This window comes from Amblyraja radiata, chromosome 21, assembly GCF_010909765.2.
Source record: "Amblyraja radiata isolate CabotCenter1 chromosome 21, sAmbRad1.1.pri, whole genome shotgun sequence".
Lineage (NCBI taxonomy): Eukaryota > Metazoa > Chordata > Chondrichthyes > Rajiformes > Rajidae > Amblyraja > Amblyraja radiata.
The window spans coordinates 35,896,002-35,909,025 of record NC_045976.1 but is presented as its reverse complement, the minus strand read 5'-3'; the positions used below and the strand labels follow the sequence as shown (position 1 = coordinate 35,909,025).

The following is a 13,024-nucleotide window of genomic DNA, read 5'->3' as shown; positions in this document are numbered from 1 at the left end:
AGCTATGGGAAGAGATTGGCAGGCTGGAACTCTATTCCTTGGAGCGTGGGAGTATGGGGGCTGATCTTATAGAGGTGTATAAAATCATGAGAGGAATAGATTGGGTAGACACACATGAGTCTTGCCCAGAGTAGGGGAATCGTGAACAAGACATAGGTTTAAAGTGAAGGGGGAAATACTTAATAGGAATCTGAGAGGTAATTTTTTTCATGCAAAGGGTGGTGAGTGTTTGGCAGGCGGATTGGACTAGTGTAGTTGGGACATTGGGTTATGAGTTTCTCATGTTTTAGTTTATTCTCTTAGGATTATTAACATCTTTCTAAAAGATAGTAAATTAACCCTTGCAAATGAAACCCTTAAAAATGCTGAATTATTTGTAGGAAATATTAACAATTCCTTAGATGGTAGAAAAGCAATATCACAAAATGTTAAATATTTTCTTTTTCTATAGTTTAAACTCTAAATTTATTCACAGCAAGGTAACCAACTAGTAAATGTGAAAGGACTGGTAAATTTGAAACGCCTACACAAGCTGGATTTGTCGAAAAACAACATAGAAACTCTGATTGGTTTGGAGGACCATGACCTGTTGGAAACAATCAATCTGGATAACAATCAGGTAACAATCTGTGCAGAATGGGAATGCGAGTTTCACCCATTCACCTTTCAGCCTAGGTTTTATTCACATGTACGTATATAGTTTTCTACTTGCAGACAACTATCCAGCTATTCATGTTGAATGAATACATGTTTGAATAATGGGCATATTGTAATCAGGGTGTATGGGGATGAGGTCCTGTGGAATGATTTTTTTTCTCTTCATAGCAAACGATTTTGTATTGGGAACTAAAGTGGTTTCCTTCTTTGTCACTTAATATCACCCTCCAACAACTCCAAGTCTGGCACAGGATATGCCAGATGAAGAACAAAGCTTTCTAGCAATGCAGCATCGATGTATTAACCTCTTATGCCCTGCAACATCAATAATTCCAATCTTGAAAGAGACTGTGTCCCCGTGTGTTATTTCTATTTCCTACACAAACCGTTGCTGCATTCCTATGAATGTGTTTACCAGATGATGAGGTTTTTTTACATTCGCATTATGAACCAAATGTAGTTTTACCCAAACAGATTTCATGCGGGGCCATATAAATTGTTGGAGAGAGGTGAAGCTCTCATATTTTCCAACTGAGTTGCATCAAATTCATGCAAGTTGTGTAAAAATCATATTATTTCCATTATCTTTTTGTTTGTAAATTCAGTCACATTCCAAATTTTCAAATGCTTAAGGCCTGAATTCAGAGCAAAGTTTATCACAAATTGTTAATTGGTAGATTATGTGAGTCTAGTTTGTATTAAAACTAGACATAGAACAATAGGGCCAGAATTTGCAGTCTGGCCCTTCAAGCTAACACAAATCTTAAATATTTGCCACTGGAACAAATTGGCAGGGGTTGCCAAGTCGGCACCACTTCATTTCTAGTTTTTACCCACGACTGAAATTCTAGACCATGGTCTTTATTAATACACAATCAATATTACCATCAGAATTACCTAGGAATACTATTCAGCTCATTCATCATCTTTCTCTAGGTTCTTGGAAGCTTAAACAGGTGAGACATTTTTTTTGACAAATTCCATTTAATGCAATTAATATATTACATCTATATACTGATGCCCTTGGTCTAGTATGCACTTGGTCTAGTATACTTTTAAAACTGTGTGTGTGTGTGTGTGTGTGTGTGTCATTTTGCCTTTGAAACGTATCCCCTTGAAAACCAGATGCCAAAACGGGGAAACGTTTACATATTTCAGTAGTGATTTACCATATGATTTTAGCAATCCACTTTGCTGTAAATTTGGTCAATTATTTCCCTATATTTTCACTAAAATTGTTCACCAAAGACAGTTTTTTTCAAATATCGCCGCTGGCCAGCTGCTGTCATCACAATGCCTTTGCTGCTTGCGACCAGCTGCGCAGATTTTCAATGCGCAGCCAGTTACACTCCCCGTTCCCTTCCTCCTCTTCCCCCCACCTCTTTCCCCACGATCACTCGCCCACCCCCCTCGCCCCGTTCTTCAAAAGGCGCAGAAAGAACAAGAAAGTTCTGCAGATCGCGAGGTTACCGTTGCTCAAGGGCGCTCACACGCTGAAGAACTTTCTCCCTCCTCATGGCCAGCGCAGCTTATGAAGTCACGCCCCTCCCCAGCGCGCTCACTGCAGCTGCGGGTTTCCAGAGTCAAGCCGGTTCTCTTTCCGCTTTTCGTAGCTCACTCACTCTCCCGGCTCCCCCCATCTCCCCTCCTTTCCTCTTCTCACCCTCTCTCCCGTCTCCTCTATACCCGTCACAGGGGATGACCTCCTCTCCGTCTCCCCGGCCCACACGTCTCACGCTGGTGGGTGGGATTCCCCTCGCGTAAGCCACGTTCGGCCAGTCCTCCGCAGCTTTTGGCAGTCCTCAGCAAAGATCCTATAACAAGCTAGGCATAGCAAGCTATAGGATCTTTGGTCCTCAGATCGCTCCGGGCCTCGCTCGGGCCCCCGCGAGCTGCCCCCCCGCCGCCCCACTCCTCTCTCCCCCTCTCCCCCATCTCTCTCCCCTCTCTCTCTCCCCCATCTCTCTCCCCTCTCTCTCTCCCCCCCACTCTCTCTCTCTCTCCCCCCCCTCTCTCTCCGCCCCTCTCTCCCCCTTCCTATCCCCCTCCCCCACCCCTTCCCTCCACCCCATCCCCCCCCTCCCCTCCACTCCCTCCCCCCCCTTCCTTCCCCCCACCTCTCCCCCTCCCCTTAGTGTGTGTGTGTGGGGGTGGTTAGTGTGTGTGCCACCACATGCCACCCCCCCAACTCCCCCCACCGCCCGTTGGGGGAACAGACCCAACGGGTCTGCACTTGGTCTAGTTTAGTTTTAAATTGCCATTGAATGTTAACCGTTAGCAGTGTTGGATTGATGATGTGTTAAGATTCTCTGTGTCAAGTGAAAATTAATATAATGGTTAAGAAGTTTATTTTGTTTGCTATATTGATTTTTATGTTATTAGATTAGCGACCTGGATGAAATAATGCACCTGCGAAACCTTCCGCTTTTGAGGGACCTGAACCTACTCCACAACCCAATACAGGTACTAAAGAAGGAAAGGGGAAGAGAGGTGGGACAGATGATGCAGAATCGAGTAAACATGATTTTATTTCTACATGTATAATGGGGACAATTTCTTTATTAATTGCATCATTTAATTTAAAAATCTTGAATATGAATGCCAAATAATTTGGATTTGTTGTGCTTTTTCCAGTTCTGAACAAACCTCTGTGGTGAGGATTTATTGCTGGCTTTTCTGAGCAGGCGACACAACAGTGTATGACGTTACTGTGCGTGGTACTGGGCATCGCCACCCCCAGTCTCATAATTTGCCCAACCATACTTCCTCCTTTTGCCCAGCAAATTCTTTGCCATCCCTCTGAGCAATTCCCCAACCACGCTGTATGAGATTCTTTATCTGACTGGCAAATTGTCACACGAAAGTCATTGTTGTTATCCAGTTCCTCAACATCCAATGCAGGTTTTTCCGATGCAGAAGGTGTTTTTAAAAATTCTCCTTTGGGGAAAGTAACCAAAATTAGGAATTTAGATTGTGCATATAAATTTTTTTTGTTGTTGCTTGATTTAGATTTACTCATATTTAAATTAATAAGAAATATTCTGATATAACAGGAATACATTCACTCAATTGAAACGGTGTGTTGCAGATTTATGATGCATATTTAATCTTGTCTGCATATGGCATATGTTCAACGGTTTTTAAATGCCCATCTGCGATACAGAATGACTGTGGATTTTAAAGTTATTAATGATCTGTGCTTTGTTTAATTCCTACTTTTGATGTTTTGAATATAACTATTGAATGTCCAAGTTGTGTGCTGGCTCATGTCGACTCATCCTGTCTCTTCTTGAAGCCAAGCAAGCCTTTTGGTCTCATACAGATGGCTACTTTTAACGTTTAAGCTTCAAGAAAGATTGAAAAGACTAGGCTTGTATTCACTGAAGTTTAGAAGGATGAGGGGGATCTTATAGAAACATATAAAATTATAAAAGGACTGGACAAGCTAGATGCAGGAAAAATGTTCCCAATGTTGGGCGAGTCCAGAACCAGGGGCCACAGTGTTAGAATAAAAGGGAGGTCATTTAAGACTGAGATGAGAAAAAACTTTTTCACCCAGAGAGTTGTGAATTTATGGAATTTGCCTGTCACAGAGGGCAGTGGAGGTCAAGTCACTGGATGGATTTAAGAGAGAGTTAGATAGAGCTCTAGGGGCTAGTGGAATCAAGGGATATGGGGAGAAGGCAGGCACGGGTTATTGATAGGGGACGATCAGCCATGATCACAATGAATGGCGGTGCTGGCTCGAAGGGCCGAATGGCCTCCTCCTGCACCTATTTTCTATGTTTCTATAAGAAAGCCAGCAAGTTATTATGCCTGAAGGCATAACAGCTTTGTAGATTTTACTTCACCTCCCATTATCTATAATAGTTTGTTTCAAATGTAGAACACTGCTCGGGATATAGGACTTCTAGTTAGTTATTTTGACGTCCAACCCCTGAACTAATGATGCTGAGACCAATTGTATCCCCGAATTGTATTCTAACTGAGATCCCTGCCAGACTTCCTGCAGAGGTAGACACAAAAAGCTGGAGTAACTCAGCAGGGCAGGCTGCATCTCTGGAGAGAAGGAATGGGTGATGTTTCGGGTTGAGACCGTTCTTCAGAGTGGTTAGGGATAAGGGAAACGAAAGATATAAACGGTGATGTGGAGAGATAAAGAATAATAAATGAAAGATATGCAAAAAGTTACGATGATAAACGAAACAGGCCGTTGTGAGAAGCTAGTGCGACTTGGGTGGGGGAGGGATAGAGGGAGAGGGATAGAGAGGGAGGGATAGAGAGGGAGGGATAGAGAGGGAGGGATAGAGAGGGAGGGATAGAGAGGGAGGGATAGAGAGGGAGGGATAGAGAGGGAGGGGCTACCTGGTGAGGAAATAAACATTCATACCACTGGGCTCTAAACTGCCCAAGCGAAATATGAGATGCTGTTCCTCCAATTTGCATTTAGCCTCACTCTGACAATGGAGGAGACCGAGGACAGAAAGGTCTGTGTAGGAATGGAAATTTCTCTCCAGTGATGCTGCCTGTCCAGCTGAGTTACTCCAGATTTTGTGTCTATTTTTGGTTTAAACCAGCATCTGCAGTTCCTTCTTACACATTTACCTGCAGAGGTAGATCCTTCAAGGTTAATATGGCTTACTACTTGAAGTAATTCTGCTTCATTCCAAAATACTAAATTTTACCAGCTGTTAGTTTTTATGTACCCCCCTCGTATGAAATTGAAACATACCACACAATCTCTCACCCTCTTAAAATTACAAAATTGCAGAATGTCTCAAACTGCTTTCCCCCTTGAATTCTGCAGAATTTCACACCAATGCTACTTTTACCTCTTGATTCTACTTATCCTATTTCTTTCCAATCTTGGCAGTTTTCTGAACTGTCATGAACCTTACCTATTTTTCAGTCCTATGATGCATTGCGTCAAAATTAAAACCAACGTTTAATTTCCAAAATGTACTCAACAGTTACAGACAAAACTGAGCCACAAAAAAAGATCTCCTTAGGAAACATTGATCATATACTGAAATGAATGGATTTTAGTGAAACGGTTTAATATTCAGTATTTTGGTAACCCGTTTTTTTTCTTTCTTGTTTCTTACCACTAGAAAAATCCAGATTATTTGTTGTGGACTCTTTTCGTAATACAGAAACTGACCACACTGGACGATAAAAAAGTGAAAGTAACTGATAAGGTAAATAGAGTAATTTTTTGGAAAGTATTAAAACAGCCAAGTAAATTGGAAACATATAAGCCAACATTCTGGAATGGAACATTAATCATCTGAAATAAAGCAGTTTTTTTTACAAAATATAATTCTGGGCCTCAGCACTGCATCAGAAGTGTTGAATATATGTCAGTTTTTAATTGTTCTAATTTTTCTGTGCAATCAGTTTACTTTTCCTAACGATATGTTGATTTAACGTCGGACTTTGAAGAATAAATTATAGCACTCATATCTCATGATATTGTAAGAAATTACCACTTTTAAAATATTATGCCAGCAAAATTAAACCACAATTACTGACAACCTCCCCTCTCCCCCCACCCTAACCAAGCATTTAGTTGAGTTTAATGCATGAATATTAACTGATTAACTATCAACACAGCCAGAATTCTCCAAAAGCAAAATGTAGGTGAATGTCTAATCCTTATGGTTATTGTCTGAGACATCATCTTATTCTGGTGTTTTGTGTCTATTAAAATTTATGTCAGGCCAAATAGCAGAAAATAATTATATTAAGATTTTAATCGAACAGATTTTAATGGAACGTTTTCTTAAGTGGCAAATAAAGGCATTTTCAATTATGTGTGTTTATTTTCAATGAGTCTCCACCTTAATTAAATTAATAAAGTTTGATACCAAGTACTATACTTAATTTGGATTTTATTGTATAATGTGCACATTCTTTTACGGTGCTTTGACTCAATGCCTCTACAATTCTCCTTCTGAAACATTCTATAAAACAGTCTGGTTCAGCAGCAACTACATTAAGCAGTTTTATTAGAATGACCAGACGCAAAGGGTTGAAACATTCTACAAGAATTTTCCCAGGGCTTGAAGAAAGCAGTGCTTAAAAAAATATTTAACCTACCAATACACTAAAATGAGTGCACAAATTGAACAAGATTAGTTAGGTTTATCATTTAATCCTGTCTTAGAAACTATGTTCTAATACATTTTGATCTGCTACTTCACATCTTACATAAAACTACAGTTCAAATTGGGGGGAATTGGACAGTTTTATTGAAACCAAGAAGTCAGCAGCTAAAGGAGATTCCACGTAGCGAATCAGAATGTTCAGGAGAAACGTTTCTCATACTACAGAAGATTGAGAAACCATATGGCTTATAAATACAGACGTAGTTAACATTGATAAATCACTGAATGTAATTATTTCTGTGCTCCATTATTTTACATACATAATTTTGGGTGGTTGGATGAAGGGATCTTAATTAATTTCTTCCGTGTTAATGAATTTAAGCATTTATAAACATAATTCTTACGTTATTTCATTTATAGTTTGCATTATATTAGCGCTTTGACTTTAATTGCCTTAGTTGACGTGTATCTATTGGGATTCCTATAGATACAGTGGAAGTAAAATTGTTTATTGATAGTTAAATTGAAACTGATGTGCTGCTTCATAAAAACAGGATATCCAGAGAGAGTTTGTCCCCCTAAATCTATGGTTGTGATTGCAGGATTTGTAACTGATTAATATCTCAATAGGAACAGGTCTGAGTGAAGTGTTTTTTCCAGGTTGTTCTTATCTCTAGAATTGATAGTTTGTGTTGTACAAGGTTGTGAATTGTCTGTTAAAAGTCCATGTATTTCAAGAGGGAGAATTGGGAAGTAGAGAAATCACATTAAATTTATACATTTCTGCAAGCAAAGTCTAATTACAGTTAATGTATGGTTCTGAACTTTGAATTTAAAAAAAAGCTATACTGGCAGTGGAAATACATTGTTCAGAAGTTAATACTGAAAGATTGAACAGATTGGGCTTCTCCGAATAGTTCTGGCTCGGTTGGCAGCACCACCATCTCTGAGTGGAAGGTTGTGGTTTCAGATCTCTCCTCTCATGAATCCAGCCTCACATTCTCATGCAGCAGCGACTGAGCACTACCCTTCCAGAGGTGTAATCCCTGAAATAAATCTCACGCTGCCCGATTCCATTTGTGGATGCGAAAGATCTTAGGATAATATTTAGGATAATAATTTTTAAAGATTAGGGGAGATATCCCAGTTAATATGCTCGATATTTATCCTGTTGTCAGCATCATTACAATTGTAGATAGACACAAAATGCTGGAGTAACTCAGCGAGACATGCAGCATCTCTGGGGAGAAGGAATGGGTGACATTTTGCGTCAAGGCCCTTCTTCGACCCGAAACGTCACCCATTTCTTCTCTTCAGTGCTGCCTGTCCCGCTGAATTACTCCAGCTTTTTGTGTCTATCTTCGGTTTAAACCAGCATCTGCAGTTCCATCTTGCACATTGTTCAGCTCTTATCATATTGATATTTGTAGCCGTTTGTGTGCAAATGGATTGCTATATTATCGCAGTGACTTCACTGGTTATCTAATTTGATTGGATAGCATGCAAAACAAAGCTTTTCACTGCACCTTGGTACACAAAAGTGGGTGGGTTTGTAGATAGTGGTCAAAAATTGCAACAGGATCTTGATCCGTGTGGTAGGTGGGCTGAGGAGTGGTTGATGAAATTTAATACAGAGAAATGTGAGGTGTTGCATTTTGGCACTAACATCGGCAAGACCTACACAGTGAACATTCGGGCCCTGGGGAGTGTTGTGGAGCAGAGGGTTCTTGGAGTACAAGTACATAGTTCACTTAAAGTGGCATCACAGGTAAATAGGGTGGTCAAAAATACTTTTGGCACATTAGCCTTATCAGTCAGAGTATTGAATATAGAAGTTGGGAGGTCATGTTAAAGTTGTATAAGACGTCGGTGAAGTCACATTTAGAGTATTGTGTTCAGTTTTGTGCACCATGCCAAAAGAAAGATATTGTTAAGCTGGAAATGGTGCAGAGAAGATTTACAAGGATGTTGCCAGGACTCAAGGGCCTGAGCTATAGGGAGAGGTTGAACAGGCTAGGACTCAATTCCTTGGAGCGCAGGAGGGTGGGGCGTAATCTTATCGAGGTGTACAAAATCATGACCGGAATAGATCAGGTAGATGCACAGAATCTCTTGCCCAGAATAGGGGAATCTTGAGGACATAGGTTTAAGGTGTGGCAGGGAAAGATTTAATAGGAATCTGAGGGGTAATGTGTGTATGGAACAAAATGCTGGAGGAGATAGTTGAGGCTGGTACTATCGCAATGTTTAAGAAACATTCAGACAGGTACATGGAAAGGACAGGTTTAGAGGGATATGGGATATGCCAAACGCAGGCAGGTGGGACTAGTATAGATGGGACAAATTGGGCCGAAGGGCCCGTTTCCACTCTGTAAGACTATGACATGACAATAATAAACCTAAACTTCAATGGTTGTAAAGTAGTTTGCAAACATCCATGATTTAGTGAAAGGCAAAATGTCTGACTGTCTATCTTTTTGGTCAAGGATTCTGAGGTATGGCCTGGTGAATGTCCTTAAACTGATGAGGTAGTTAATTCGAATAAACATGAAGTTATTTCAAGAATTAGAGATTATAGAAGTAAGGCAGAAGTCGATAAATCGAATAAAAGTCAGGTTGTAGAAACAGGGAACTGCAGATGCTTACAAAAAAGGACACATAGTGTTGGAGTAACTCAGCGGGTCAAGCAGCATATGTGGAGAACATCGATAGGTGACATTTTCGGTCAGAACCCTTTTCCAGACCAATTATGGGGAGGGGGAGATAGAAAACTGGAACGAAAGAGGAGGACAGGACAAAGCCTGGCTTTGTTGGATACAGGTGAGAGGACGGGGTTTCATAGGCCAGTGGTTGGACAATGGCTAGAGATGAAAAGATGGCAGGCATGAGACAACATCATTGAGGAGTTGTGAATTATGAAGAAGAGGAAGGAATGAAGGGGAGATGAAATATAGAAAAATAGGTGCAGGAGTATGCCAATTGGCCCTTCGAGCCAGCACCGCCATTCACTATGATCATGGCAGATCATCTAAAATCAGTACCCCATTCCTGCTTTTTCCCCATATCTCTTGATTCCTTTAGCCTTAGGAGCTAAATCTAACTCTCCCTTGAATAGGCGAGAGTCCAGATGGGGAAAAGAGGCGGAGGGGGGGGGGAGGGAAAGGGGAGCCATGTTTGTAGTTACCTATCATTGGAGAATCCATGTTCGTACCAATGAGTTGTAAGCTACCCAAGCGGAATATTGTGCTGTTACTCCAATTTGTGTGCAACCACACTCTAACAATCAAGGAGGCCCAGGACAGAAAAAGCAGTATGGGAATGGGAGGAGGAGTTAAAATGGTTAGCAACCGGGAGATCCAGTAGGCCTTCGCAGACTGAGCACAAGTGTTTGGCGAAACAGAGTTTTATTTAATTACTTGCGCTTAAATACCCTGGCTACTCTGAGCTCGTATTGCTGGAACAGTTAAACATTATTCTGGCTTCTGGTCCAGTTACTTAACTCTGGTATGATAACTTTTATACTAGGATGAGGAAAGCTAATATTGATAGTCACTGAATTGAAGCAATCAAAGCAGTGAAGTTGGGTTACATAGTCTTTAATCTGAGAAGAGAAGGAAACTAGATCACTCTATCACGTGAAGTAGCTAAGGAGCATAATATTACCCTTGATAGCAGTACAGGTACAAGTACATACTTACATTAACCTTTTCTCCCCAGGTTCTGGCCATGAATAAATACAACCCTCCTCCTGAAGTGGTAGCTGCCAACGATCACATGACCAATATTATGTATCGTTTTCTACAAACCCAGAGAATTTATGACAGGTATTCATAAAGTGTTTGACTGAAAATATGTGCATTGCCCCTAGAGGGCGCTTGAAGATTGCATCACCCATAGACTGGAATTTTAAATGGTCATATTCAATTTTTGTAAACATTTGTTAAATGAGAACTTGCTTCCAATTTTATCTATGCTAATTTTTGTCCTGAGAAGCATGTGGAGAAAATAAGGCAGTATTTTCCTACTCTGATTTGCCCAAGTGTTATGTTTTTTAATCTTCATTGGTTTAAGTAACTATAACATATTCTTTGGTTTCATCATAATCTCTTCCACAATTTTGTCTTTCCTTAAAGCTCTGATAGGAGAAATGTATATTGTACTAGTTGACCCCAAGTTCCTGTGTGATAGGCTCATTTAAATACAATTTGGACTTTGCTTTTATCATTCTTCTTTCGAGTCCATCTTGTTACAAATGTTGACATCACGGTCATCGTTCGTCCTGAAAAGGACGCAAGCTTCTGGCGACAATCAGTGGGAGCCACCACTTGTTACAATAGATGATAGTGGTAGCAGAATTAGCTCAGGATACTTCCGGTTTCCAGCCCCGCGACATGGATGCTTCTGGTATGGGGCCTCTTTTATCATTAAAGTATGGTGTAAAAAATGTATCCACTATTTAAAAAAGAAAAGGAGGACCTACATTCACTATTCAAATATGTGTGGGGGGGGGGGGGGGAAACTGCAGACAATTTGTGTTTAGCTAGCTTTCACAAACCGCTTTGAGAAATTATGAGATTATCTTTTTCTAAAGTGAGACTGTATAAATATTGAACTGCATCTGTATTCCTATTCAATTTCATTGAATTAGAGTCACAGATCAAAGTTTGCATGGATTCCCACTCTGAGTGCCCTTCTTCTTTTTACTTCATTGATCCCTCTTCTCCAAATTTTCATTGTATGATCCTTTCAGGCAAGAGCAATAGTTTTATTCACAAAATAGCTAGTGGGGTTTATCTGGACAGAATTCCCAATCCCTGAATTGCCAAAAATAATTCTGTTCTTTAACCTCCACTAATCTGTCAATTTCTAAATGTGATGTAAGTGTCTCATGACCACTAAATATAGATTTTTATTCTAACTTGGTCTTCGGCGATTTCTCAGATGAAGGATATGCCACGAGTGCTTGTTCTTTGTTTACATGATTCCATAGTCTGTGAGGTTTAATTGCAGTATTCTGACCTATTCTTCGGTTTATTGCAATTTCAATTTCCTTCATTTCTTTCATTGTTTGCCAAGTGGAGAAAAATGAAGTTATTTCAACTGAAACTTGGATTGATATATTGGTAGCAAGTTATCAAAATATCAATTGTCTCCAGCCATGCTCTTTTTTCGAATTATTCCAAAAACTAAGTGAATATATGTTATGCTTTCCACCTCCTTCCCTGGGGAAAGTTAAATAGGGGCTATGACAGTTTTCTTGTTAATTACATGCAATGCTGTTGCAACAGCCCGACTGTAATATCTAGTTGCTACGGTAAAAGTGTTGAAACGTATATTAGCAGAATACAACATTGATTATGATTACTCCAACTGTTAACTGGCACTTTTGTTAATTTGCCATATTTTGTTAGATTTTGGTGAACAGGAGTCATCTCAATGGTGGCTAGTGGTCTTGCCCACTGAGATTGATTGCATTTACTATGAACCAACAGTTCATAGCTCAATGGACCCTGCTCTCTAAAGTCACACTTCAGAATATTCATCCCCTTCTTTCCGACATTGTTTGTGCCAACATGCACCACAACCTCCGGCTGTTCACCTTCGCCTTTGAGGATTTTCTGCACTCTGTCCGTGACATCCTGGATCCTGGCACCCGGGAGGCAGCACACCATCCTCGAATCCCGTATGTTGCCGCAGAAACCCCTGTCCGTACCTCTCACAGTGGAGTCTCCAACCACCACTGCGTTGCCTGACGTTGGCCTCTTTGGTTTTGGCTCAACAGCACTTTTTGCATCGCAAGCCAGTGCGCTGCTCAGTGCGTCAATGTCTTCTGTCCCGACAGCTTTTAAGCGGGTGAACCTGTTCACAAGAGGTACAACACCCGGGGACCTGTGCATTCCATGTTTACTTCCGTTTCTCACTCACCCACCTTCCCTCGTCCAGTACCTTCGGTGTAACAATCTTGCTGTAGGACTCGTCGAGGAATGAGTCAGCCTCTCGGACGAACCTGAGGTCATCCACATGCTTCTCCAGTTCCCAAAAACGGTCCTTCAGGAGCTGTACCTGGATGCACATCTCACACATGTAGCAGCCAGTGGCACCAGTGATGTCCTTGACCACCCACATACTGCAAGCATCGTACTGAATCAGCTTGCCTGACATCTCCTTTCGTCTCTCCCTCTCCAGCGTGTTGCGTAGTCTCCTCCCCTCAGCCTCCTCGCCTGAAGACTCTCGAGCCAAAGACTCACACTTTACTCACA

The 13,024-nt window shown here is 40.9% G+C and overlaps 1 protein-coding gene across 1 annotated transcript in view; it reads left to right on the top strand.

Moving 5' to 3' along the window:
- The window catches only part of lrguk (leucine rich repeats and guanylate kinase domain containing), an 80,712-nt gene that overhangs the window by 24,685 nt on the left and 43,003 nt on the right, over nucleotides 1–13,024 (top strand). The window contains exons 7-10 of the mRNA XM_033040091.1: nucleotides 476–619; nucleotides 3,040–3,120; nucleotides 5,769–5,855; nucleotides 10,482–10,588. Of these exons, the coding sequence (XP_032895982.1) occupies nucleotides 476–619; nucleotides 3,040–3,120; nucleotides 5,769–5,855; nucleotides 10,482–10,588 (419 nt within the window). The remainder of the gene's footprint in view (nucleotides 1–475; nucleotides 620–3,039; nucleotides 3,121–5,768; nucleotides 5,856–10,481; nucleotides 10,589–13,024) is intronic.